Genomic DNA, 25491 nt, shown 5'->3' on the forward strand with positions numbered 1-25491 from the left:
TGATAGAATCTCCCAAGTGGTCTGCATTCTCGGTAATGAGAGCTTCTCTGATCACAGTTGATAGAGAGGCAATCGCAACAAGGTTCACCACCAGACCCGTGGGAAGATGCTAGGCGGCTGCAGCGCCACTAACGGGGTATGCTCCACAGTAGTTTTACGGAATACTTGGCTTTTCATACTAAATGAGCGCTAGATGATGTACGTTCGCGGGTCCAAACAAGATTTCGATGATTGGTCCGCCTTTGGAAGGGGCTGGTCTTGGTCATCGATTGCGCCCTACTTCAGGAAGCATGAGCAGATGGACGACACTCGGGTCGGACTGCCAGGAGACACGAAATTTTTGCAGTTCCAGAAAGAAAGTCATGGTCAAAACGGCCCAATCCAGACAAGCTTCAACAACTGGAGAAATCCACTGGAGCGGTACTTTATCCAAGCTGCCAAGGAGGCATCTGGGATGGCTGCAAGTCCCGTTGATCCGTGGGGAGGTGACCACCTCGGCTTCTTTTCGTCACTCACTACCGTCGACCGGAGAAGCGACAAGGGAACCAGAAGTTATGCAGCCACTGGCTATCTTCTGCCTAACCTGACGCGGCCAAATTTGAAAGTCCTCACCGAAGCGCTCGCTGTATGTGTCACGTTGGAAGGGAACTCGGCTTCCGGGGTCCGGTTTCTGCATTCGGGGAAGACGTACGATGTGCGCACTATCAAGGAGGTCATAATCAGCGGCGGTGTGTACAAATCACCACAAGTGTTGGAACTGTCTGGCATAGGAGACCCAGCCGTTCTAAAAGCAGCTGGAGTGCAATGCACCGTGCCTCTGCCAGGGGTTGGAGCGAACCTCCAGGACCATGTTCTGAGCGGTGCGGTGTACGAATTGAAAGACGGCATTGTTTCCTTTGATGCTCTCCGTGACCCCAGCGTGGCTCAAGAGCACATGGACATGTATGCCAAGGACCGTACCGGAATCCTTGCAGCAGCGACCAGCTGCATGGGTTTCTTGCCGTACTCATCCCTTGTTTCCGAAGAGGAGCTGGAAGCGACCTGCCAGAAAATTCTTGCGGCGCCGGCCGAAACCCCCTTCCAGCGGAAGCAGCGCGAGCAGGTCGTCAAGAACCTGCGAAGTCCTTCGTCTGCGAACATCCAGTATATCCTCGCGCAGGGGACCGTCGACCTTGAGAACGCCCCAGGCGACCAGAGCAAATTCGCCAAGGCTGGATCCCCGACGGATCCCAATGGTTTCACAATTGTGACCTGTCTGCAGTATCCCACTTCACGGGGCACTGTGCACATAACGACCAGCAACCCGAGCCAGAACCCTGTTATTGACCCGGCATATCTCACCAGTCCGGCCGATGTGGACATTCTGGCTGCCGGCCTGGCGTTCGCCGACAAGATTGCCGGCTCGCCAGCACTCAAGGATAAGGTGACGCGTCGGGCGCTGCCGAGTCCTAGCATCGACCTGCATAACCGATCAACCGCCGCTGAAGCGGTGAGGGAATATTGCATGACCGAGTATCACCCGTGTGGGACCTGCGCCATGGGTCAGGTGGTTGATGAGCGGTTACGGGTCCTAGGTGTGAAACGCCTGCGCGTGGTGGATGCCAGTGTCTTCCCTGGGAACGTGAGTGGGAATATTTTGTCGTCGGTGTATGCGGTGGCTGAGAAGGCGGCCGATATGATCAAGGAAGACGGGAAGCACACGCGTGCGTCTCTATGAGTGTTGATGGTAGAGGCCGAATTCGATTGATGTTGATACCATGCTGTAATGTGCGAGCGCTTTTTTTTTTTTTCGGAAAATTTATCTTTCTTTGGGGTCTCGATCAATAGGTTATGTGTCAATGACAGCTTGCGTCGTAGATATCTTCATCGGTTCCGTTCTATAGGACATCGGCCATGTTAGGGGAAATGGACCATAACGCCGCGATTAGGAAGCTCTGAGAAGCGGCCCTAGCCCGCTCTTTCAAATGGTTGATAATTGAGTGAACGGTCACGATCTCGATAAGAGAAATACGTCTACGATCTGCATGAGGCTTTTACCAACCATATTATGCCTAGAGCTTGATTTGCATGTCGTGTGAAATATATGTCAGACGTGTATTCCTTCTGATGAGCCATCATTTTAATCTGACTCTCCGAGAGCTCCACACGCGAAAGAAGTTGTTCTGCCATACCCCTTCTCTTCTGCGTGCCTTGGTCCGCATCCCACGAAGCACCAATCATACATCTATTTACATTCACATAGGGCCTTATCCACTAGCAATGCACGGCATTGGCAGTCGAGGTTGTATATCCCAAGTCGATGAAGGTTTCATAGTTCCAATAGTCCGCTTGCGTTCCTTGGCCATCGATCGTACCATTGCCTGTAAATTTAGCAGTCCAATATGCGCTTCCCCGAGTGTATTTCTTCCATGCGGCAAGACCTGTCTGTAGGTTCTTCTTGCGAGACGCAAAAGTATTGTTGATCTGTGCTTGAACTGACCACTCCCCAACAAATACTGGGAACTTTCCGTCACCGCGCGAAGCGACAGCATCTTTGCAGATATATTGGGTCATATTGGTAGAGCTTGCTGAGCGCCCTTGGAAATAGTAGTTGTGCACATCAAACACCAAGTTTGTGCCTGGGGTAAAATATCCGGACCAGTATTCTACACCTTTGAAGCTGCCTTGAAACATCACGGGAATCCAAGGATTCACGGCCTCGACCTTAGCAATTACCTGTTTGATGTAGCTCAACAAGTATTGCGCACCGCTATCTGTGAGGCAAGCGGGAGTCCCAAAAACCGTTATGTCTTCCACATCAACAGGCTCATTTATTGGTGCCAATGTATAGGACTGTGGGGAGCTGGAATTTTGAATGAAGGCAATAGCCGCATCGACAGCCTTCAAGGAGTATTTGAGAGCCGTCTGGTTATTAAACCAACCGTAGTGCCCTTCCGCTTCGCCAAGGCCCATTCCGTTCACTCCGCCAGGGAGCGAGTGGAGATCGACGATGATGTGCATACCATGCTTGTTAATGGCATAGGAAGAAATGCTCGAAAGGAAAGAGAGCTGGTTTCCCTGATACAAGGGCGATCCGGGGACTTTGACCCAAGCAGCATACGTGGTTGGGATTCGAAGGACATTGACACCGGCGGCAGCCAGTTTATCGATATCGGAGGGGGTAATCCAGGTGGCATATCGACGCTCGAGAACTGGTCCACATTGGGATCCCAGATTCGCACACATTCCCCATTCATCTGGAGCTCCACCAGAATATTGGGCCCACCATGTGGTATCAATTGTGGACTCTTGATGCAGCCAGCCACCGAGATTGACACCAACAGCATCGAAAGTCGTCCAGTTAAGATACTCGGTTGGGGCTGCCCCAGGGAGACCGATAACAAGGCTAGCCAATAAGGACTGCAGGAAGATAGACCGGAATGTCGTTATCGCCATATTTACTAGATCGGAAGAGAAACAAACTGGGGGATGTTGAGGACTTTGAGTGGCCTAAATCAGAAGACTTGGTATGGCTTTGGTCCGGTCGATGGAAAGCTGTCTTTTATATCCCACAAAGGTTGGGAATTCTGAATTGGTCACAGCTCCCCAAGAAGGGAGTAATTTCCCTGCGTATGGAGATGAAGAATATGAATTCGCCAATGAATAACGAGTATTCCGGGGTGATTTGTTTTCTTCGCCCCCGCATTTTCCAATACTGGGGATGAATATTCGGCAGGTATCTCCACATCCCGTAACGACCTTCGAGATGGACTTCATCCGAATGATTGGACGGTTTCACAACCCCGGAGGCTGTTGTTGCAAATGCACGGTTGGCACGGCTTATTGGATATTTCATTGGGGCTTCGTTGTCATAATCTTGGATATCGGGGTAAAGCATACCGATGTTAAAGCCAAGCGCAATCCTGTCCGGCCTAGAACCTTTAGAGTACCTAGCTTTCAGCAAGCGGTCATTCCTTGGGCACCCAACTTGCAATGTACTATGGAGTATAGATGCAGCCTGTTTACCAATAGGAGGCAACTAGGGGAGGGGGTGGGGGTGGGGGTGGCACTTTATTTCAACACCAGCGGAGATGATATCCGGAGCAGGTCGTGAACTTCGACTCCGACTCTTATGCAGGGCAAGTTACATGTACCAAACCGCTTCATTCTATTTATATTTCTCACATGATCCTGTCTTGTTCTCGCCTGGTCATATTATAGTATTCCTTCATGCGATGCTCATTGTAAGGTACACTATATACGTTTAAACGCAAGACTGATTAGGTAGATTTCCCGACCTAGGCATTTTGATTGATGTAGATAGCATTTCAGACAATGATAATACGACACTCGAGAGAATACGGTGTTCTTCGTATAATTAGGAATCACGAGTCGCAAATATAACCTTGGAGTAGACATGAATTCTGGAGCACCGAAGGTGAGACTACTATGGAACATACCCATAAAAGATATACCTCTCCATGTTGTCTTTCCAGCGCACACCACCCACCTCTGTCAGTTCGTATCCGTCGCCTTCGCATTTACATTATAGGCCTCCACCGCCCGCTGCTCCGCGAGGGTCACGTACCGACGGAATTTCCGAGTTGGTATGCGACACATGAACAGTTCATCAAGTTCCTCGTAAGTCCGTCGTCGCGTCTCCGGAACGAAAAAGAAAGCTAATACAGCAAATATAACCATGAACGCACCAAAGACGAAACCAATTTTGGCCTTGAGGTCACCATAGCCAGGGTTAAACATGTAAGGAGCGACAAAGGACCACATGGTATTGACTGCTGCAGAGGTAGAAAGGGCTATGGCCAGCGTCTTGTTTCGGAGGACTGAAGTAGGCACCTCACCGGCGATGGAATAGACGATAGATCCAACACCGGCGTTGTAGAAAAAATTGTACATGGTGTAGAAACCGACCGCGGCAGTGGTGGCTGCAGGTGTGTCTACGGAGCCAGCAATCCCCATGCATACTAACAGCAGGGCCAGACCAATGCAGCCACCAAGGAACATCGGTCGTCGGCCCACTATGTCGCCAATCAGAAAAGAGATAGTGGCACCGGACATGGAAAGAATCTGAGCACCAATTTGGAGCAGGAATGACTGTCGGCTGTCGATACCAAGATACTGGTACATGAGAGCGCCATAATTTGAGACAAACCCGAGCCCTGACATGGGCTCTGATAGGAAGACCAGGATAGCAATCATGGTCCGGCGAAGGTTGGTACCTCGAAAGCAGTCAAGGTAGGATGCTGTGTTTTGAGTTTCAGCTTCTTCCAGTGTCAATTTGATCCGTTCCAGGTGCCCTTCGGCGTCGCTAGGATCTGAATAAAGGCGCCCAAGTGCTTTGCGGGCTTCGACAACCTTACCTCTGCGGATGAGAAAAACTGGTGATTCAGGCATAAAAATCTGTCCGACTAAAGCAACAACAGCAAATCCCCACTGAGCGCATATCAGAGACTTCCATGACCAAGCGTTTTCCCAGCGAGACGTATAGTAAGACATGATCGCGGAGATGAAGGGGCCTATGCATTGAGATAAGTTGCAGAACCCAATTACTGATGATCGAATAGCGAGTGGCGAAACATCGGCAACATATGCGGTGCAAACATTAAGAAAGGCCCCGATAGCGACAAAATTCAGTAGCTTTCCCCCAAAGAACATCCCAATGGACGTGGTGGCGAACTCAATACCAACAGACACTATATTTATGACGGCTGCCGCGAGTACAGTACGTTTAGACCCGATCTTATCGGCCAAGTAGGAGGCAGCCCACGAGCCCAAGATAGCAGCCGCATTGGAACCACCGCTCAGTGCCGACTGCCACGTAGTCTGGACATAGTACTCGCCATCTTGGAGGCGGCCGAATCTTTCCTTGAAGTCTGGAATGCTAATCACTGAACCAGAAGATTGATTCTCAAATCCTCTTACTATCAGAGTCCAAAGCATGACCCCAATCCAAAACAGAAGCCAAGGGTCTTTTTGGAGAGTATCCAGGTACCCCCTATTGTGTTCTTGCTGTTGGATTGCACGACCGCGGATCAGCTTTGGGTTAGATCCAAGCTCGTCGTGATGGCCTGAGCATTCGGCTTTGTCGACCTGCATATCGGACTGCTCATTTGTCATGGTTATAATGATTGAGAAGACGAAAGGATCCAAGTCAGAAATAAAGGGTTGGAATTTCGATAGCTAAATGTCTGGTTGAACAAGAGACTCAATGGAGGGTGACAGATAAGAATACTTATATGCCATAATCTTGCTCAACCCAGTTTGCGAATCTTACAGGACTAAAACCATCAATGATATGAAGCCGGAGCTAGTCATTATTTCTGGGCCATGAAAGACTCTTGCAGGGGCAAGCCATCTCGTGTGAATAATGCCCGGGTGGGCCAAAACGGCATGGAAACCCTGCCAGGAATCAGTTATTCGGATGACAATTGAACCGAAACTCCTCAGTTTGCTTTGGCATGTACGGATCCCATATCAGCCACATGTGTTGGTGTGTCCAAGAACCCAAGCCATCAGTAACGTGATTCTGTCCACATCCCGAAACTTCCCCCAGACCTAGCCAAGACGCAATACTATGTTCAATACATTTTAGTTGCCTTGGAAGTAAGCCTAAGGCTTGTGGGGGAATGTACTATTCCCCACGGCATATTGATGCAAGCGCCGTCGGATTGGGCTCAATTATGTAAGATCTTCATGCTGAATGTTGGAGGCAGAAAGTGAAATGAGCCGATGATATGAATCCTTCCAAGCCGACAGCTTATCTTCTCCTATAGTCCTCTTGCTGTTAATTGCTCCGTGACACTTGCATAAATGCTATCATAGGCTTTTCCTGGACATTCTTCGCAAATGAATAGGTAGCGAAAGCTCGACCGGCCATTCCGTTTGGTGTGTCTGGGAGACGCATGGAGCTATTATCGTTGCTAGTTCTCCCTATATGGCTCTGTGGGAAGAGGATGAGGATTGCAACCGCCGCCTAGGTACGCAGCTTTTCAAGTTTTTGATGACTTGAACGGGGTATACTTCGGTTGTTTGCGGACACCAGGCTGATGGCAATAGACTGCCGGACTGTAAGATCACCTCATTATTGTTGATAGAGTCAATTTTGAGGATATTCGCTTTTATGAAGAAAGTAAAAGACCTCTTGAGAAAGGTACGACTGGTAGGTGGTCGGTATGTACACGGTGATAGATGATCTGGGCTGTTGGCGGAACGAATCGGGACAGCTGCTGAGTCACCCGCCCTACGAACCCCTTCAGGAAATGCTGCGACGAAGTCTTTTATATCAATACATATTCATAGACCGACGACTTCGCCAGCATGAGCTTCGCCTTCCTCGCGTCTCGGATCGCCCGATGCGGCTTTCACGACATCCGTACATTCTCAACATCTCGAGCGTTGCGATCCGACTTATCCTACCAGGTTTTCGGCCCCGAAAAGGAGGAGGCCACCCGAAGCCCCATTGTCTTCCTCCATGGGCTGTTCGGCTCAAAGCAGAATAACAGGAGTATCAGCCGGTAAGTTGAGGTTACCTCTTGTTTCTGATTCTCGCTGATATCGTCGTAGAGCATTGGCACGTGACCTGAAGCGACAGATCTTCACTCTGGTTTGTGCATCCATGTCGCAGAAGACAATGATATTGAAGACTTATTCATTCAACCTGGTTCACTAGGATCTCCGCAACCATGGCCAGTCGTTTCATTCGCAGGAGCACAACTACTCCGTCATGGCGGAAGACGTCATGAAGTTCATCGACCAACAGAAGCTGGGCCAGTGTGTCCTGATAGGACATTCCATGTATGCATCCCTGCGCTTTGTGTTGTCGTGTCTTGTGAGCATGCTGGCTAATCGTCTTACCAGGGGCGCGAAAGCCGCGATGACTGTTGCTCTTGAATCACCCGATGTCGTCTCGGCGCTGGTGCCAGTTGACAACGCCCCGGTCAATGCGGCGTTGAAGAGCGACTTTGGAAAATACGTCCGCGGCATGCAGCATATCGAGGCGCAAAACGTGACTAAACAATCTGACGCCGACAAGATCCTCCAAGAATACGAAGAGGTACCTTCGTTCTGATCAGAGGCCGACTCCGAGCAACCGTGACTAATATTCTCTTCAGTCCCTCCCGATCCGCCAGTTCCTCCTCACCAACCTTATTCGTTCCACGGAGGATCAAACGATGAAGTTCCGTGTCCCTCTTGAGGTCATTGGAGAATCCCTCAACAACATGGCGGACTTCCCATATCGGGATCCTGGTTCCCTGACGTACGAGGGGCCCACGCTTTTCATCCGAGGCACAAAAAGCCGATATGTCAGCGATGATACTATCCCGGCAATCAAGAAATTCTTCCCCAAGGCTGAAATCGCTGATGTTGAAGCCGGTCACTGGCTAATCTCGGAAAATCCAGAAGCTTTTAGACAAGGTGCGTGTCGACCCTCAAGGACGGACACGGTGCATGCTGCTGACTTCGTATCTAGCGGTGGTCAAGTTCTTACAGGAGGCTCCCTAAGAATAGGTACATATCGATTGATTAGAGATATTTGCATCAAGCGCTGATTAGACATTTTTGTATGTACTTCGCATCACACGCTTCCAGAAGATTGTAAAAATAAGAAAAGATGCCACCCAGAACGTTCCATCCAAAAGCAAATAGAATGGTTGAACGATAGCGCGTACTGGCAAAAGGGGGAATCTTGTTAACGCAGAACAGCAACTCGTGACATCGTGAAGAGTGGGCTAGACCCCCAGTTGATTGGATCTTCTGCTGTTCCCAGAGTTCCTCACTTCTTCATTTTCTTCACCAAGGTCAACTGGGTTTTCTGCTGTTCCCAGAGATTTCTTCTTCCTTTTCTTCCGCCGATGGGACCCCGTTGGAGTCTCTCGAGCACTCGGCTGTTGAGACGAGTTGACACTCATTGACATGGGTGTCTCAGAAGGTCGTTCATCATCAGATAACACGGTAGGTCGTGGCCGCTTTTTCTTCTTCCTTGGCACGAGCGGGGCATTCTCGTCGTCTGGGCTAGAACCACTCTCTTGCTTTAGAGGTACTGACAGACCCTCATTCGACTGACGTGCACTTGATACTGCACCGTGAAACTTCTTTTCAAGCTTCTCGAAAATGCCATTTTCCCATAGCTGGACGTCCTCTTTAACCTTCGCTTGCACTCTCCCTTCAACATTCTTTTCGGCTTCTCGTACGTCCGTTTTTAGGGTCTTCAATTCGGTTTCACGAGCCCGTAAGATATCCGAAATATTCTCGTTTGTCGATTTAATATCAGCTAATCCACTCTCCAGTTTCTTCAGCTCGGTCTCCAGAGTGTTGACGGACTGCGTATTGTTCGTGTTGATGGATGTAATCTCGGATAATTGGTCTGCAAGCTTTCTAACCTGGCCGGTTAGGTCTTCCACGGTCTGGGAGTTACTTTCATTGGTTGATTTCACCCCATCCATTGCGCTCGTGAGGTTCTCAAGCCCAGTCATCATGTTTTGAACTTTCTTGACAAGCTCATCATATCGCTTGCTAAGCGCCAGTCCATCGCCCACCCTGAACGGACTTGTTTGGTTCTTCATCTTGTCAATCTCAGACCCAACCCCACCAAGCTTGTCTCGTAGCGAGGCCAATTCCGTGCGTAGGTTGTTCAGATCATCTTCACTAGCTAACTTTGCCTCCGAAGTGTATCGTGCCCAAAGAGGGGTCAGCGACTGTGAGAGACTAGCATGATCGTTTCGTAGCCGGTTGATATCATCCAGACGCTGTGCAGCATCTTGCTGTGACTCATTGAAATGACTGCTTTCAGTTTCAAGTAGATTATCGATCCGCTGGTTCAGCGCAGGCAGTTCTTTTTCAACCCACTCCCTTAGCTTGGTGGTCTGCTCTATCAACTTCCCAGCTGACGGATACATCTCTTGCATGGCGATTACCATGCTCTTGACAACAGGCTCAGTGGACAGGTTGTTGTATCTCGTTTCCAGAGAATGCACCGCGACCCTTATCGTGTCCAAAACCTGAGAAATACCAGCCACTTTCTCCTCAAGTTGCTGTACGGCAGACGACGCGGCCATTGGCTGCAGCTTTTTCAATTCAGAAGAAAGTCTCGTATATTGAGCGTTAATAGAAGAGATCTGCCCTGCAAATCTGGTATAATCTGCCTGCAAAGTCTCCAGCTGGTTAGACTGTCTGTCATCAGTTTCTTTCACAGCATCCAGCTGCTTCTGGAGCCCCTTCATGAACCGCTCTATTTCCTCGACCTGGCTAGCAAGGACATCGTCCTTGAACTGCTGAATTTCGATGAATTTCGCCAGCTCGGGATGCGAAGTTTCGGGTGCTGACCGTGAATGTGTGGTGCCATTTGTCGCGGAATTGCCATTTTGAATGTCATTCAGTCTGGCCTCGAATGTATCCAGGCGGCGTCCGAATGAGCTGTACTGTTTGTAGAGCTTTATGGTCTTGTCAATATTCGACTGTGTCAACTTGAGCGCATGGTCTTGTACCGTGCCACCAATTTCGCTAACTGTCGTGGAGAGCGCATCGACCGACTTGCGAGCCGTTTCAATCGCGGGAACCAGTTCTGCGCGTGTCGCGTCGACTCTGGAATTCAGTTCATTGCGTGCCGCTTGAATTTTAGACTCGAAGTCCTTGCATGCTTCTTCGATCTTTGCGGTATTTAGATCCTTGAAGCCGTTAAGCTGGGGCGCCATCCGTATTGTTACGTTTTGACAGACCGTGTCAGCAAGCTGCGGAGACATATTGCCTGACTCTAGCTTATCGAGAGCAGTCTGATGCTTCTCGCCTGTCGCTACCAATGTATTCATCCTGGCATTGTTCTCAGCCGAAGATCGTGCCATGTCATCCAGCCTTTTTTGCATCTCCTCCAGTTTCTGCTCCAAGGTCTTGTTCGCTTTACTGAGCTGTAAGACGTCGGCTTTCGCCTGGGCGGCATCTGCTCTCGCAGTGTTGACTACCTCTTGTAGCCGCTTATCGTCAGAGGGAGAAGAGACGGAAGACATAAAGTCAAACCAGTCATTCTGGAGGGTTCTCTCCAGTTGTGCGTACCGCAAGTTCGATTCTCTCAGGTCCTCTTCTGCACGGCTCAAACTTGCAGTTTCTCTATTGCGGGTCTGTTCGTAATGGGCCACAATATTTGGAAATCGCTTCGACGCCTGGGCCTTTTGGAGGAGTTCCGTCGCTGTGTCCACATTTTTCCTGACCTTATCTCTCTCTGCCTGGGCCGCCGCCTTTTTCAAGCCAGCGATTATAAGATGCGAGATCCCTTGCACGTTTGGAGACTTGAGGGTGTTATCCTGAGTTCTGGCCGGAAGGGGCGGATGCGGTGCGGACGAGGGGCCTCTATTACGCCGCGGGTCGCGAGACGGTTGTGGCAGAGAGCTCATACTGATATGTATGCCCTCAGGGGCTTCGTGCTACCGAAGATGTGTGGAACGTGCCCCAAGGTATCGAACATACCACACTATTGCAAACTGAGCTTGATTTAGAAACCGCGGTCAGGATCGGAGTAAGTATGCAGTGCGATGTCGAAGGCTATGCTATCGAAACGTGCGTTATACATTGGCGAAAATTGCCGAACCGGTGTTGAGTGAAGAGGGAAAGGACTGGGGAGGCGAGGGAACGAGAGGGATGGTATTCACCGGAACGGAGGAGGATCGACAGGTATGAAGGTGAAGGAGCAAGAGGATCGCGATGCAGTCAGTGGGTGAGATGCAAAGCGCGGCGCGCCTGCCAGCCTTTGTGGAGGGAAAAAGCAGTGACGCACTTGACCTGTAGAGCGTATTCTGCCGGGCGGTGGCCCCAGCGGTGAGCATCCGCGCGATTCTGCCTGGCGCAGCTCTTTTGCCCTTCCCGTTCCAGCCCCATTTTGCTGCTACGCTTCATCCTGCCCATCGCCGTCGCTCCGGTCTCATCCACTGTCTCAGGTCGTTGCAATGGCTGCTGTATGTCCATGTTCCCATTGCCGTTATTCCTGTCCATCTGACCCGGCCTCACTAACCTGCTTGTAGCCTATTTCCACCGTCGCGGAGACCAAGGAGCTCCGGGGTCTCAATCTCATCGCTGCTCATTCGCACATCAGAGGTCTCGGCGTCGATGCCGATTCTCTGCAGCCGCGGACTTCCTCGCAGGGCCTTGTGGGACAGGAGAAAGCGCGGAAGGCCGCCGCCGTGATCCTGCAGATGGTCAAGGAGGGAAAAATCGCCGGTCGCGCCGTGCTAATCGCGGGTCCCCCCAGCACCGGGAAAACAGCGATTGCGATGGGAATGGCACAATCGTTGGGTTCTGACGTTCCGTTCACCATGCTCGCCTCGTCGGAAATCTTCTCCATGGAGATGTCCAAGACTGAAGCCTTGACGCAGGCGTTCCGGAAATCCATCGGCGTCCGGATCAAAGAGGAAAGTGAGATCATTGAGGGTGAGGTTGTGGAGATTCAGATCGACCGCAGTGTCACTGGGGTAAGCAGAGACCGACTCCCCCGTTGACTGGATCTGGAGGTAACCATTGTGCTGATCGATGCAGGGCAACAAACAAGGAAAACTCACAATCAAAACTACCGACATGGAAACGATCTACGACATGGGCACGAAGATGATCGATTCGATGACGAAGGAGCGCGTGATGGCTGGAGACATCATCTCTATCGACAAGTCATCGGGTAAAATCACCAAGTTGGGCCGTTCGTACGCCCGTTCTCGCGATTACGATGCCATGGGCGCCGATACCAAGTTTGTCCAGTGCCCTGAAGGTGAACTCCAGGTCCGGAAGGAAATCGTACATACCGTGAGCCTCCATGAGATTGATGTGATCAACTCTCGGTCACAGGGCTTCTTGGCTCTCTTCTCTGGTGACACCGGTGAGATCCGAAGCGAGGTGAGAGATCAGATCAACACCAAAGTCGCCGAATGGAAGGAAGAGGGTAAGGCCGAGATCATTCCCGGCGTGTTGTTCATTGACGAGGTACACATGCTGGACATTGAGTGTTTCTCTTACATCAACCGTGCTCTGGAGGCGGAACTCGCGCCCATCGTCATCATGGCGAGCAACCGCGGACAGGCGCGGATCAGAGGAACGACGTACACCTCTCCTCACGGACTCCCGCTTGATTTTCTCGACCGCGTGGTCATCGTGAGCACACAACCTTACTCTGCTGATGAAATCCGGCAAATCCTTGCTATTCGGGCCCAAGAGGAGGAGATCGACCTCTCGCCAGATGCTCTCGCCCTGCTGACCAAGATCGGCGAAGAATCCAACCTTCGTTACGCCAGCAACATCATTACCACCTCTCACCTCCTCAGCCAGAAGCGCAAGGCCAAGGAAGTTAGTGTTGACGATGTTCAGCGCAGCTACCGTTTGTTCTACGATCCCGTCCGGAGTGTCAAGTTTGTGAATGCCTATGAGCAGCGCTTCATCGGGGACCAGGGGACTGTCAGCTTCGCTGCGTCGGCCGCAAATGGAGACGCCATGGAGATCTCTTAAGTCCGAGTCGATATAGATTTTCTTTCCGGTGTTGCGAGGACGGAGCATGCGGTGAGATGACCATGTTTAGAAAGGAGGGTCTGCCTCTTTCTTGCACACTCATCCTTGTGCTTTTCATGTTTACTTGTTCCCTTTTTCTTTTTGCGCATTGAATGATATGTGATAATGCTGGCGCTTGCTGAGAACTCTATGTGGGTGCTTTGATTCTGGGTCTCGAATTGGAATGTCAAAAAAGGAGCGTAAGCTCGATTGGTGTTTATCAGATTTTAATCTTCAAACATGATATCCTTGGTGATGTACACGGTAGAGGGTAGAATTACGACTTCATCCCTAGTTTGGGTCATACAAACGTAGCCTCGCTTGTCCACTGGCTGGCATCAGTTGTCTTGAATTCGACTCCTTCGCCAAAGTATCCGGCGGTCTTCCAGGATTCCATTGTCGCACCGTCATAGGGACCGTGTATCACGCCTCCGTCCCGAGCGTCAGACCAACGGAATTCCCACATGGTAGGTGTATTTTCAGCATTCTCGACGCCTGTTTCATCGGTAGGAGGGTCAACCCAATCCTCGCCTGTCTCACGCCGATATTGTCTGGTGAGAAGCTCTCTTTCTGCGTCGTAGATCTCCGCTTGGCCTCTTGTCATGAGAATATCAGCGGCCCCAGTTATAGCATCAATGGCCTTTTTCCTGGCGGCCTCATTCGGGTCATCCTCTGTCATCTCTGTGTCTTCTGCGCCATCCTGCTTGGATTTGCTCTTTTTCCGCTTATTCTGCCATTTCGGCCTTTTCTGGGCTCCCCGGCCTAATCTAGCGAGCGCTTCGAGAGCCGTCTCTCCGCGCTGGAGATGGCTGATCAGTGTCCTCAACACATCTCCCGTCAGGACGCTGTCATCCATCCGGTCTCTCTCCTTTCTTTCAGCATCACGTTTTTCCGCGGCCTCCTTGGCCCGTCGAATGTCCTTTTTGGAAACCCCGTCAAGCCATGAATCGTAAACAGCGTCTGGGTCTGCTGCCTTGCGAACATAGTTCCCTTGGTCGTCAAACCGGCCCTCCTCCTGCTCGGTACGCATGTTGAAGGCATCCAGCAGCGGAGCATGCTTCTTCTTGGCCCCTGCGCCCAGCTCCTTATCGACATCGTCCCCAACGGTAGCACGATCTTCCTCCGCGACGTCACTTTCGCTTTCCTCGTCACCTTCGTCGATTTCGTCGGCGCCCTTTGAGAGATCCGCATGCAGGGTGCCGCCACCTTTGGACGACGCGACTTGACCCTCGATCTCGTCGTCTCGCAAAAAGCGCACGGACTTCTTATTTTTCCGTAGAGCTTCGTCGGCGTCGACCTCTTCGGCGCCGAAGTCCTCCTGTAGCTCCGCAAACATGTCATCATCTTCGGCGTCATGCTTTTGTCGCTCCTTCCGCGCCTTGGCCTCTATCCGGGCGTCAAACCCTTCGTTTTCGCTGTCCGAATCGTAGCCGTCCAAGTTGACCGCTTTGCGCCGGACCTGTTGTCCTCGACGACCGATCTCGTCCGCGTCCAGAACGGCATCGTCGTCGAGCGCGTCGGGAGCAAGAGCAGAAGGGTTCCGGAGATCGAAGCGCGGCTTCTTCTGCGAGGGGCCATTGGGGTCGTCGTCTTCGTGGAGGTGGGTGCGAGCGAAGTCTTCGCCCGCCCGCTTGGGGCGCGGCTGGGAGGCGGACATGGATTCTTTCCAGAGATAGAACTAAGAAATACAAATGAAGGATATTCCTGGTAGACGAAGAGAGAGTCGGCGGAAGGCGTCTGGAGGGACGGAAAGCTGTTGCGACGGGGGGTTTGTTGTATGTGATCGGGTCGGAAAATCATCGCGGAGCCATTTGCGTCACTGGCGATAAGACCGCTTTATCAACCACCACCACTTTCTCTCCTCAACCTTCGCTCTTGACCTCACTGATCTTTCTTCTGTCTGCCTGGGTTCCCTGGGGACAATCTATGAATCTGGCCTTATTCTCTTCCAACCCTTAACTCCTCCTCCACTACTACCTCCCCATGGTGAGTCCGTCTCTCCCTAGCCAAGCTCCACGCCATACTCATTCCTCAGTTTCGCGCCGGCTATTGGGACGACGATCCCATGGACGGGGTGTTCAGCTCCTCCATGCTTCGGCATGGTGCCAACCGCCGTTTCGACGAGTACTACCGGTGCTACCCAGTCGCGATGATGCCCGGTCCGGAACGAGAGGGCGTCAACCACGGCGGAAAAGTCATCATGCCTCCAAGTGCCCTGGACAAATTGACGCGCCTGCACATCACATATCCCATGCTCTTTGAGCTACATAACGGCGCACGGGAAAAAATGACGCACGCCGGTGTGTTGGAGTTCATTGCGGAGGAAGGAAAAATATATCTGCCCTTCTGGGTAAGCCATACGCCCAGTCGCTCTCCCCGACCTGGTCGCTGAATCTGACACTCTGTAGCTCATGCAGACTCTACTCCTCGAACCGGGAGACCTGGTGCAGGTAAAATCGACCGATCTCCCCCCAGGCCAGTTCATCAAGCTGCAAGCCCAGTCCACGTCGTTCCTGGACATCAGCGACCCCAAGGCTGTTCTAGAGAACGCCTTCCGCAACTTCTCCTGCCTGACCAAGGGGGACGTCTTCACCTTCGCCTACAACGACCAGGTCTACGAAATGGCCGTACTAGAAACCAAGCCGGCTACCGACGCCAACGCCGTCTCCGTGTTGGAAACCGACCTCGAAGTCGACTTTGCGCCCCCCGTGGGGTACGAAGAAGTCCAGCGCCCCAGTGGCACGAGTACCCCCCGAAGCGGCGTCAGCGGGAAACTCCCGTCTGGTGGTCTGCTTCACCCGCACGGCACGATGGCCCAGTCCATCAACTACGCGGCCATCGCCCCCGAGTCGACCGACGCCGCTACCGGTGCGCGGGCCGTCTCGTCAAATTTCATCAGCGGCGGACACCGTCTGAATGCTAAAAAGGGCAGCAAAACCCCTACGCCGACGGCTTCCACGCCTACACCCGGGACGACAAACCCCCAACATCCTCCTCCTGTTCGTCGAACTAATGGGCCGCAACCGCTCCGACTGCCGCCCAACCAACTCTTCCTTGGGTATGCCATCAAACCGGTAAAAAAGCGAGATGACAGTGGGAATGTCATTGAGGAGAAGCCGCGTTTCCAGGGCGCGGGTCAGACACTACGAGGGAAGAAGAAGGACACAGGTACCTCAACGCCTACGTGAGAGGGTGAAGGATTGAAGGGACTGGAAGACGAGATGTCTTTTATTGGCATGTTCCCTGGGATTTGGTCCTTGTTACTGGCGGCATCTTTGGTTTCCTCGGCTGAAGACAAAATGACAAGATCAAAAATTTCCTCAATGTATGGTGTGTCGATAGAATACCCTGTAGGCAGCGGAGAACTCATGAGATATAAGGTGTCTTTCAAGCAAAAGGGCATGTGGGCTTATATGGGGGTACACCGACTATTAATCTTTCCTATTATTGTACATGGTGGTAATCGTACTCGGATATTGCAAGAAGAGTCAATTACATCTCGCTTCCAACATAGCTCCCTGAAGCCGCCAACGTGGCATAGTAGAGGTAGGTCTCGGCGCAAATCACCATTCGGCCATCGCCGGCAAAGTTGAAGTTGGCTGAAGTTGTTCCCAAATAGATCTTCCCAATGAACTTTCCTGAGGGGTTCCAGACTTGCACGCCATCCCCGCATCCGGCATATACGTTGCCCATGGAGTCGCAGTGGATACCTGGTGATTGTGAGATATACTGTATGATCGAAGCGATTGGGATGCTTACCATCAGGAGCTCCGGGGCTGACGAACGCAAATGTCTTGCGGTTGCCAAGGGTGCCATCATCGAAGACGTCAAATTTGTAGCTATCACGCTGTTAGACCCGGTTGTCATCGTTCATGAAGAGAAGACGTACATCGAAGCAGGTTTGGTGAGATCGATTCCGTAAAAACCATTGTTGTTCCCAGTGTCAGCAACGTAAGCATGCTTTCCATCCGGAGAAAAGGTGAAGCCTTTCGCACGGGTTAGCGTTTCTACTCGAGGACAAGACTTTATTGACGTACCATTTGGATGCACAAACCCGTCCGCTACGACCGTCACGGCCCCCGTATCCGGGTTGAATCGATATACTTGGTTCGGTAAGCCTGGCGCGGGGCGGAAGTCCTGATAATACCCATATGGAACGTCTGTGAAGTAGACATCTTTGCTCCTCGGGTGAACGGCTACATCGTTGAGGGCGTTGAATTGACGACCAAAATAGTTATTGAGAATGACTACGAAGCACATCAATATCCACGCGGAAGACATGAAATAATGAGGGGTCCCCGACTTACGCTTTGCGTCGTAAGGCTCCTTCGCACTCAGGGTGTAGAGGCCGGGTGCGGTGTTGTTACCCTGGCCTTCCGCAGAAAACAGCAGCTCACCGCGGAAGTTTGTGGCGCCTGAAAAAGATCGTCTCTATTAGTTTCAGGGATCACGGGTCGATGGAATGGGGAATCACCGTTAGGGTTGGGGATCACCTGGGATGAGTGGACGGTGGTGACATCCACAGATCCCGTGGCGTTGGTGCGATTAGACATGGCAGCAGCCTGTGCCTGCGCAAGAGAGATCTTCTCAATGACGGCGGACTTCTTGAGACCCGTACCGGCTTCTGGTGGACCTGCATTCTGAACGAAGAAGACCTCGTCTGTCTCCTTTGACCTGTTGCACATTCACCATTAGATCCGTTCCTCGCAGTATGTAGAGAAAAGCGTACCATACAACCGCTTCATGGAACAACGGGTTCTTGGGAGACTCAGCAATAAGCGTCAATGTTGGGTTCTGGCCTAGAATCTCTAGAAATTCCTCGCTATACACATGGAAAGGGCGTTTGCGCAGAGTGGCATCTGTCATATCCGGAGGGATGAAGACCTAGACCAAGAAGAACGACATAAGTGCCAGTTCTAAAAGTATACAACCAACACGGGAGGGTATTACATTTGTTGCATTAAATTCACTGGGAGGCGGGGGAGAGGCCAAAACATTGAAATCTCGCTGATCGATTATCTGCGCCTGAGCCGGCAGTTCAGTCGACGCCACCGGGTCAAAGAGGACAGCGTTCCCCAGAAGCAGCCAGGTGGTAAGCTGTGCAAATTGAGACATTGTGCTTGAGTTTGCCATACAACAGAGAAGACTGGAAGATCCCGCTCGAGCCAAGAAGCAGGATGAACCTGCAGACTCGGAGATCGACTACTATTTATCTTCAGCCTGTACCATGCAAGCGGCAATGGGAAAACAAGCATCGGCCGATGTCCGGTCCATTTTGAGATCTGCAGCGGGGATGAACAACCTGGGGTTGAAGGGCCTGGGGTCTCCAATAAACCCCGCGAATCGTCTTGGCCAGCCATGTATATTCTCTGGGTCCTCGCGGGTATTGGGGACGCTCAATTTCTGGCTCGGCGAAACTCCGCCACTCCTGCACCTGGTTACCTAGGTAGATCATCAGTACCTAGTGCCAATCTAACGAGGGCCTATCTGGTGGGCAAACGACATTGCGGCAATCAAGCGTTCCACGGCTGATGCTCGATACGGCGCATCCTAGTGCGTGGGCTTTTATTGGCTGTAGCAACGACTGAAGAGGCACCGTATCGAGCACCAGGGAGAATGCGGATTCATACATAGCCGGGCTGCCGGAGCAGTTTATCACTCGGGGTTCGTGAGCTAGCCTGCATGATCCCCGCTAATCGTCATGTGGAGAGATTAACGTATGGTTTGCCATGGTTAATTGCTCCTGAATAATCAGGGTTTGTGATGTGAAGCATAAGGGGTAACCGGGTGTTCCGTATATATATCGTGATCTGCATCGCCAATGTCTAGAAGAATAATAGGATAATTGCTTTGAGCACACACTAACGTGATCTAGATTCTAGACCTGGGCAGAATATAAATATATATAAAAAACTATAACGGTAGTTAAAACATCCAAACTGCAGAACAGGCGCGTCGGGATGTGCCGAATCACCGATTTCACAAGGCTGACCGTTGCCGAGGCCATCAGGGGCTCAACGGCTCCTCGGATCTGATCGATCATACTTCAACACCTGTCTGCTGGCAACCCCTAGAGAGACCTTTATATCCACCGCAGAAGACTTGCCGAATTATCTGAACGTTCAGCTTCCCCCAGGAGACTAAATGGGGTCATCCACGGAAAGCCCCCTGGCACCATTTGCCAAACTAGGCCACTCGGTCTACATCCAAGAACCGCAGATCTCCGCAGCAGACGACCAAAATGCCGGTCGATATCCCAAGACGATCCTGCTTGCGTTCTGGATGAACGCGCCGCCACGCGCCCTGGCGAAATATGTAGTCGAGTACCGACGCCTGGCGCCCTCCGCGCGCATCATCTTCATCCGCAGCTCGTCCAACGATTTCCTGATTCGCTTTACGAAACGCGCCCAGCAAGCACGCGTGACACCCGCCGTGGAGGCCCTCCGCGCCTCACAGTCCCCAGATGAGCCCGTATTCGTGCACATGTTCTCCAACGGCGGCGTGTTCTCGACAATCAGCTTGCTCGAAGCGTACCGAAGGGCGACGGGACAGCCGCTGCGCGTGTCGTCGATGGTGTTCGACAGCGCCCCGGGCATTGCGACGCTCTCTGCAGCCATAAAGGCCATGGCCTTTGTGTTGCCGCGCACGCGCATCCTGCATTTTCTGAGCAAGATGGCCCTGTGGATTGTGTTTTCGCTCGGCGAGCTGCTGCGGAGGATGGTCCGAATGCCGCATGCCGTCCACGTCGCGCGGAGGGCTATCAATGATCGACGGTTGATCCGGGTGATGGGTGAGGGTGAGAAAAACACCCCCCGCCGGTGCTATGTCTATTCGGACTCGGATGAGCTGGTGCACTGGAAGGACGTGGAGAGGCATGCGGACGATGCGGAGTCGAAGGGCTGGTTGGTGCATCGGGAGAAGTTCCTGGGATCGCCGCATGTGGCTCATATGAAGACCGATCCGGACAGATATTGGAGTCTTGTGGCAAGGTACCTGACGTTGCCTGGGGCGGAATGATTGGCATCAATGATGAAGCTGCAGATGGAGGACTATGCGGCCATTTGAGTTCTTGATGGCGTCGACGGCTATGGGTATAGGATGAATTTACAAGTCGCTCATTGTACAGTAGTATACAGTTTTATAGTGGCGTTATCAATTACATAGATCCGTCTGGGCTATTTTTATTTGGAGCATCACCGATCTCTCGGCCAATGTAGATGGGCGACATGTGTCTCCTCACGCCAACACTATGGATTACCAAATGCCTATTTGAAAACTGAAAAAAGATGAACATCCAATAGGTCCCTAGTCAAGGAAAGCAACATACTTTCCCCGTAAAACCTGCCAACAGCGCCTTTTACAGCAACATACCAGCCCATATCTACCCCTGCAAGCCCATCATACCTGTAGGTCTTGAAGACTGCTTTTCAAGCGTTGACCGAAGCTTGATGAGATCTGTGCCTAGGCTGGGCCCCAGGAAGATCGGTGGCCCAGGGGGCTTGACGGTGCCCATGGTCGCTGACATAGATGGGAACAGCAGTACAGTTGACAGAGATAATCGATTGCAAGGAGACGTAGATGAAGAGAGGACGAGACAGGGAAGTACAGGGAGAACTCATGCCTGACTGATCGCCATGATGTACGTCTGTGACAATTGTCAGTAAATATTGCAGGCAGGCAGTGCAGTGAATACAAGTGACTAGGGGGACCCCAACCCGGCGCCACCACTTACTCGATCAGTAGAAAGGGGCGTATAGCCATAGGCGCAGGGTTCCCTCCGGAGGTGGTTTTTCAGTGTCTGAGATGGCCCAAATTGTGAAAGGGAACCTTCCCAGAAGAACAAACACAATACAGCCTTTCGTGGAGGTGACAAGTAAAGCTATTCGCAGATTTTACTGTGGTCGTGCCAGAGAAACATATACTGGGAGAAAACCAAACCACCGTACGCTATGCATGCAATATGTACACCTGAAGGCAGATTTCCAACGCCTTGCACATAACACTTTTCTTTTTAGCCCTCATTGACATCTTTTCGTACTACATCCTTCGCGGAGACGCCTGGTAGTAATCACCGTCCCTTCGTCTCAGGAAACTCGTCCTCGAGCTTCAGCCTAGCCGTAACATTCATACTCATCAATTCCTGGATAAGGAGCTTGGCGGCATACGGGATGACCATCTTCACGACGCTGCGCGAGGACTTGCACCGCTGGCACCAGTTCAGATAGCCCATGAAACCGCACTGTTCACATACATCAATTTCATGCCGATCAGACGAGATCATCAGACGTTCGAGGAGGAGCTGGCTAGTTCCGTATGCGATCAGACAATCACGCTCCATCTCTCCGAGACGGAGACCACCGTCGCGGGAACGACCCTCAGTCGGCTGACGGGTGAGAATGGCACGCGGTCCGCGAGCACGAGAGTGCATCTTGTCTTGGACCATATGCTTCAGCTTCTGGTAGTAGATGGGACCCGTAAAGACGTAAAATGGGAGCGCTTCACCGGTAATACCAGAGGTCAGGTAATCTTTACCACCGTAGCTGAAGCCCTTGTCGATCAGGATCTGCGACATCTCTTCCACAGGGCTTCCGCCGAAGCAAGTACCATAGCCGTGCTGTCCGGAGAGGACACCGGCCTTTCCAGCAACGAGCTCCAACATCTTCCCGACTGTCATTCGAGAGGGGAAACCGTGGGGGTTCATGATAATATCCGGGTTGATCCCCTGATCGGTGAATGGCATGTCCGCTTGGTCGGCAATGATACCCACAACACCCTTCTGTCCGTGACGCGAGGAGAACTTGTCGCCCACTTCAGGTCGGCGGGTCTGACGGGTCAGCACCTTGACCAGCTGGTTCTCATTTTCGGTCACGGACCGCAAGACCTGATCGATGTATGCCGAGTCAGGGAGCTTGTACGTCATCGGCGTAGGTAGGTAATTAACGGGCCGGCTCGGGTCAGGACCGCCGATTCCAAAGGAATTTGCTTGGTTGGGCGTGGATTTATTGATGTAGACTTCACCCGCCTTGACTTGTTCTCCCACCGCGGCAAGACCGTCACTCTCAAGGAGAGCGTGCTTTCTGATGGGCGCATCATTTTCATAGGTAGGAGGTGTCAGAATGTCCTTGGTGCCGTTGGAGTAACTCTTCAGGTTGGTAACATATTTCCGGAAAACCTGGCAGCGTCCAAATCCGCGGTCAACAGAGCCCTTGTTCAAAACCAAGGCATCCTCAATATCATAACCGGAGTAACTCATCACCGCAACGACAGCATTTTGTCCTGCGGGAAGCTGGTCGTACTTGGTCAACTCGATGGTTCGTGACTTGACCATGGGTTTCTGCGGGTACACCATGAGATAGAGGATCGAATCGATGCGCAGGAATTGGTTGGAGGCAATTGCACCAATAGCCTGTTTACCCATAGCACATTGGTAGGTGTTACGAGGTGACTGGTTGTGGTGAGGGTAAGGAATAAGACCCGCGACGGCTCCCAGGATAGTGAAGGGTTCAATCTCCAGATGGGTCGTCGTATCGCTGATGTCTTTTTCGTAGATTGCGATCAAGGAGTCATTCTCCTCATTAACGTCAAGATATTCAACCAAACCTTGAGCGAGGAAATCGTCGAATTGCATAGTCCCATCACGCAGCTTCTCGAGATGATGCGCTTGCACCATGGATTTTCCGTTCTCAGCGACGATGAGTGGTCTGCAAATGCGGCCATCGTCTGTGGCAATATGCACTGCACGTTGGTGGTGGTTGATGTAAATACTAACAAACTCAGAAATTCTTCCCATCCGGCGCAACCGTCGGAACGCATTTAAGAAGTACTTTGGCCGGCGGGTGAGAGCTGTCGGCGTTCCGTTGATGGAGATAGTATAGCATCCTGGGCCATATAGTTCTTTCCCGCCAAGAGTCTGGATATCCTCGGCCCCAAGCATGAAGATCAGATTCCTTATGGGACCTTCCTCGTCATTCGTTGTAATGTGTGTCATGAGGGCCAAGTTCTTCACAAGACCACATGCTTCACCTTCGGGAGTATCTGCTGGGCAGAGCATACCAAATTGCGAGGGCTGCAGAGCTCTGGGACCGCTGACCTTTCGAGTCTTCTCAAACTGACTGCTAATACGCGTCATCATACCTAGGGCTGCGATATAACTCAACCGACTGAGCACATGGGTGACACCAGCGCGCTCCATGCGGAAACGCTTCAAACTCCAGTTTCCTGTCGAGATAGCTCGATTCATGCCTTGCGTGATGTGATTCGTATGCATGCTCATAACACTCCATGCATCGAAGGCTTCCGCCCGGTTGCGCTTGTTCAAGACCTTGTCGACGTTCATTTTGATATCGAAGCAAAACTTCTTGAAAAGATCTTCGAACAGCAGGGCCAACAATTGACCAGCCAATTCCAGTCGCTTGTTTCCGAGATAGTCACGATCATCCACAAGTAATGGGTCGTTCTTGGCCATCAACACGCGACGAGCCATGTGGGCCACATAGATAGCCTTAGGACGGAAATTCATGTTCTTGACTTCTATATGCGAAATGATAACAGAGGCAATAGCCTCGATGGCCTCCTGAACGTGTGTTCGGCGGTAGGATGCCTGCTTACGGTTGATCTTGATGCGTGCACCAATCCAATCCAAGGCTTGTTGCTGGGTAAAAATACCCAACTTGATGGCCTCCTCAAAGTTGACCGCAAAGTCTTCCTGGTAGACCTTGTCGACACCAGCAACAAGGAGCATCATCTCCTTGTCCGTGTTGATGCCCATGGCCTTGAGAAGAACGACAATAGGGATATCTTCGTTCAGAACGTTGTGTTTGACGTAAAGTTTATCCTTCTTGAGAACGATATAACTCTTCGACTTACGCTCGTTCGAGGAACTGATCATTGTTAATGGAGACTCCACAGGTTGCTCATGGATCACTTCTTACCTGGTAACAGAGGCCTGAACGATTTCCTTCTTTGGATCTGTCTCGACAATAATTCTGTTCTTGCTCAACTGTTCCTGGACTAGAATAACCTTTTCTGTTCCGTTCACGATGAAGTAGCCACCGGGGTCGAGAGGGCACTCGTTGAGCACAGTCATCTCCGCAGGACTCTTATTAGCCAAGACACACTTGGAGCTGCGCAGCATGACCGGCATTCTGCCAATAGCATAGCCTCTCTTTCTCACGCGTTGGCGACCACGCACGTAGTCGAAGTCAACTTGAATGGGGGCCGCATAAGTCGTGTCCCGGAGTCGACATTCCTGCGGAGTCACGGTCGACCCGGAGAAGGCAGGGCCGGCATCCTGGGACTCGTCCGCCCGCCGGGGTGCACCGAGGTAGATATCGGTGAACTTGATATAAAAGTTGTGGTCCACATCACTGCGGATGACGGAGCTTGCCTCGACGATTTTCTTCAGCTGTACTTCGACCAGGTAGTTGTATGAGTCAATGTGCTGCTTCACCAATCCTTTCACCTTCAAGAACGCCGGCAGCAGGTTCCATTTATCCTTCGCGGTATCGATCGGGTCCGTCAGCGACTTGTTGTAGTAAAAAGGCTCGAGAAGGGCGTCGAACGGATCGCGGTGGCGGTAGGTAGGGTGCGTGTGATCCTCCTCTACGGTCCCATTCTGTTCTTCGGGAACAGTCGTGGGTTCTGTGGCAGTTGGGGGAGCCTTGGACACCGATGGACGCTTATTCCTCGAGGAACTAGCGCCGGTGGCCTTTGAGGACGTCGTCACCTATTCTGCGTGAGTATCTAGACCATAAGATGGTAGTGCGGAGGTGGGTTTCGCATACCTCTGAAGACTGCGCAGATCGCGCGTTGGCCGCCGAAGGCTGCGGCCTCCTACGAGGAGGCATTACTGTCGAAAAAGTTCAATCGAAAGAATCAGAAACAGCAGGGGTGTCTAGAGGTAGTTGTTCATGAGGAGAGGATGTGTCATGGCGGGAAAATGCAGGCTGGACAATTTCTTCTTCGTTATCGGCGAGGGGA

At 51.8% G+C, this 25491-nt stretch overlaps 12 protein-coding genes across 12 annotated transcripts; 5 read left to right on the forward strand and 7 right to left on the reverse strand.

Moving 5' to 3' along the window:
* The first annotated feature begins 113 nt into the window (after positions 1-113).
* Positions 114-1793, forward strand: BDV59DRAFT_184119 (GMC family oxidoreductase). The gene has a single exon (XM_073690634.1). It carries the CDS (start codon positions 194-196, stop codon positions 1715-1717), a length of 1524 nt encoding a protein of 507 aa, XP_073545279.1. The 5' UTR covers positions 114-193; the 3' UTR covers positions 1718-1793.
* Positions 1794-2253: 460 nt separating this feature from the next.
* On the reverse strand, positions 2254-3435 carry BDV59DRAFT_209666 (glycoside hydrolase superfamily; the record flags this gene model as incomplete). Its single annotated transcript, XM_073695435.1, has 2 exons — positions 2254-3385; positions 3416-3435. The coding sequence occupies 2 exons, from the start codon at positions 3433-3435 to the stop codon at positions 2254-2256; spliced, it is 1152 nt and encodes a 383-aa protein (XP_073545280.1).
* A 1059-nt stretch (positions 3436-4494) lies between these two features.
* On the reverse strand, positions 4495-6114 carry BDV59DRAFT_209667 (general substrate transporter; the record flags this gene model as incomplete). Its single annotated transcript, XM_073695436.1, has 3 exons — positions 4495-4658; positions 4689-6033; positions 6088-6114. The coding sequence occupies 3 exons, from the start codon at positions 6112-6114 to the stop codon at positions 4495-4497; spliced, it is 1536 nt and encodes a 511-aa protein (XP_073545281.1).
* A 1177-nt stretch (positions 6115-7291) lies between these two features.
* BDV59DRAFT_184122 (putative alpha/beta hydrolase) lies at positions 7292-8618 on the forward strand. Its single transcript, XM_073690635.1, has 6 exons — positions 7292-7511; positions 7561-7600; positions 7667-7791; positions 7855-8050; positions 8109-8412; positions 8468-8618. The coding sequence occupies exons 1-6, from the start codon at positions 7315-7317 to the stop codon at positions 8497-8499; spliced, it is 894 nt and encodes a 297-aa protein (XP_073545282.1). The 5' UTR covers positions 7292-7314; the 3' UTR covers positions 8500-8618.
* Positions 8619-8726: 108 nt separating this feature from the next.
* Positions 8727-11381, reverse strand: BDV59DRAFT_204236 (uncharacterized protein; the record flags this gene model as incomplete). Its single annotated transcript, XM_073694420.1, has 1 exon — positions 8727-11381. The coding sequence occupies one exon, from the start codon at positions 11379-11381 to the stop codon at positions 8727-8729; it is 2655 nt and encodes an 884-aa protein (XP_073545283.1).
* Positions 11382-11465: 84 nt separating this feature from the next.
* On the reverse strand, positions 11466-11860 carry BDV59DRAFT_90735 (uncharacterized protein). The gene has a single exon (XM_073697315.1). The coding sequence runs from the start codon at positions 11808-11810 to the stop codon at positions 11550-11552; it is 261 nt and encodes an 86-aa protein (XP_073545284.1). The 5' UTR covers positions 11811-11860; the 3' UTR covers positions 11466-11549.
* Positions 11861-11864: 4 nt separating this feature from the next.
* rvb2 (RuvB family ATP-dependent DNA helicase reptin) lies at positions 11865-13643 on the forward strand. Its single transcript, XM_073697316.1, has 3 exons — positions 11865-11939; positions 12006-12452; positions 12517-13643. Exons 1-3 carry the CDS (start codon positions 11931-11933, stop codon positions 13471-13473), a joined length of 1413 nt encoding a protein of 470 aa, XP_073545285.1. The 5' UTR covers positions 11865-11930; the 3' UTR covers positions 13474-13643.
* Positions 13644-13800: 157 nt separating this feature from the next.
* BDV59DRAFT_184128 (GYF domain-containing protein) lies at positions 13801-15364 on the reverse strand. The gene has a single exon (XM_073690636.1). It carries the CDS (start codon positions 15167-15169, stop codon positions 13814-13816), a length of 1356 nt encoding a protein of 451 aa, XP_073545286.1. The 5' UTR covers positions 15170-15364; the 3' UTR covers positions 13801-13813.
* A 1-nt stretch (position 15365) lies between these two features.
* BDV59DRAFT_184130 (polyubiquitin-binding protein UFD1) lies at positions 15366-17000 on the forward strand. The gene is made up of 3 exons (XM_073690637.1): positions 15366-15498; positions 15548-15862; positions 15921-17000. Exons 1-3 carry the CDS (start codon positions 15496-15498, stop codon positions 16698-16700), a joined length of 1098 nt encoding a protein of 365 aa, XP_073545287.1. The 5' UTR covers positions 15366-15495; the 3' UTR covers positions 16701-17000.
* A 4-nt stretch (positions 17001-17004) lies between these two features.
* BDV59DRAFT_209668 (SMP-30/gluconolactonase/LRE family protein) lies at positions 17005-18627 on the reverse strand (the record flags this gene model as incomplete). Its single annotated transcript, XM_073695437.1, has 8 exons — positions 17005-17222; positions 17272-17351; positions 17402-17498; positions 17550-17759; positions 17820-17927; positions 17987-18186; positions 18242-18396; positions 18463-18627. 8 exons carry the CDS (start codon positions 18625-18627, stop codon positions 17005-17007), a joined length of 1233 nt encoding a protein of 410 aa, XP_073545288.1.
* A 918-nt stretch (positions 18628-19545) lies between these two features.
* Positions 19546-20672, forward strand: BDV59DRAFT_184132 (TMEM53 family protein). The gene has a single exon (XM_073690638.1). The coding sequence runs from the start codon at positions 19657-19659 to the stop codon at positions 20527-20529; it is 873 nt and encodes a 290-aa protein (XP_073545289.1). The 5' UTR covers positions 19546-19656; the 3' UTR covers positions 20530-20672.
* A 765-nt stretch (positions 20673-21437) lies between these two features.
* BDV59DRAFT_184133 (DNA-directed RNA polymerase III core subunit RET1) lies at positions 21438-25469 on the reverse strand. Its single transcript, XM_073690639.1, has 3 exons — positions 25296-25469; positions 24444-25237; positions 21438-24392 (listed from the first exon to the last, which is right to left on the reverse strand). Exons 1-3 carry the CDS (start codon positions 25356-25358, stop codon positions 21581-21583), a joined length of 3669 nt encoding a protein of 1222 aa, XP_073545290.1. The 5' UTR covers positions 25359-25469; the 3' UTR covers positions 21438-21580.
* Between the last annotated feature and the right edge of the window lie 22 nt (positions 25470-25491).

Source organism: Aspergillus ambiguus (genome assembly GCF_047715705.1).
Source record: "Aspergillus ambiguus strain CBS 117.58 unplaced genomic scaffold BDV59scaffold_31, whole genome shotgun sequence".
Taxonomy (NCBI): domain Eukaryota; kingdom Fungi; phylum Ascomycota; class Eurotiomycetes; order Eurotiales; family Aspergillaceae; genus Aspergillus; species Aspergillus ambiguus.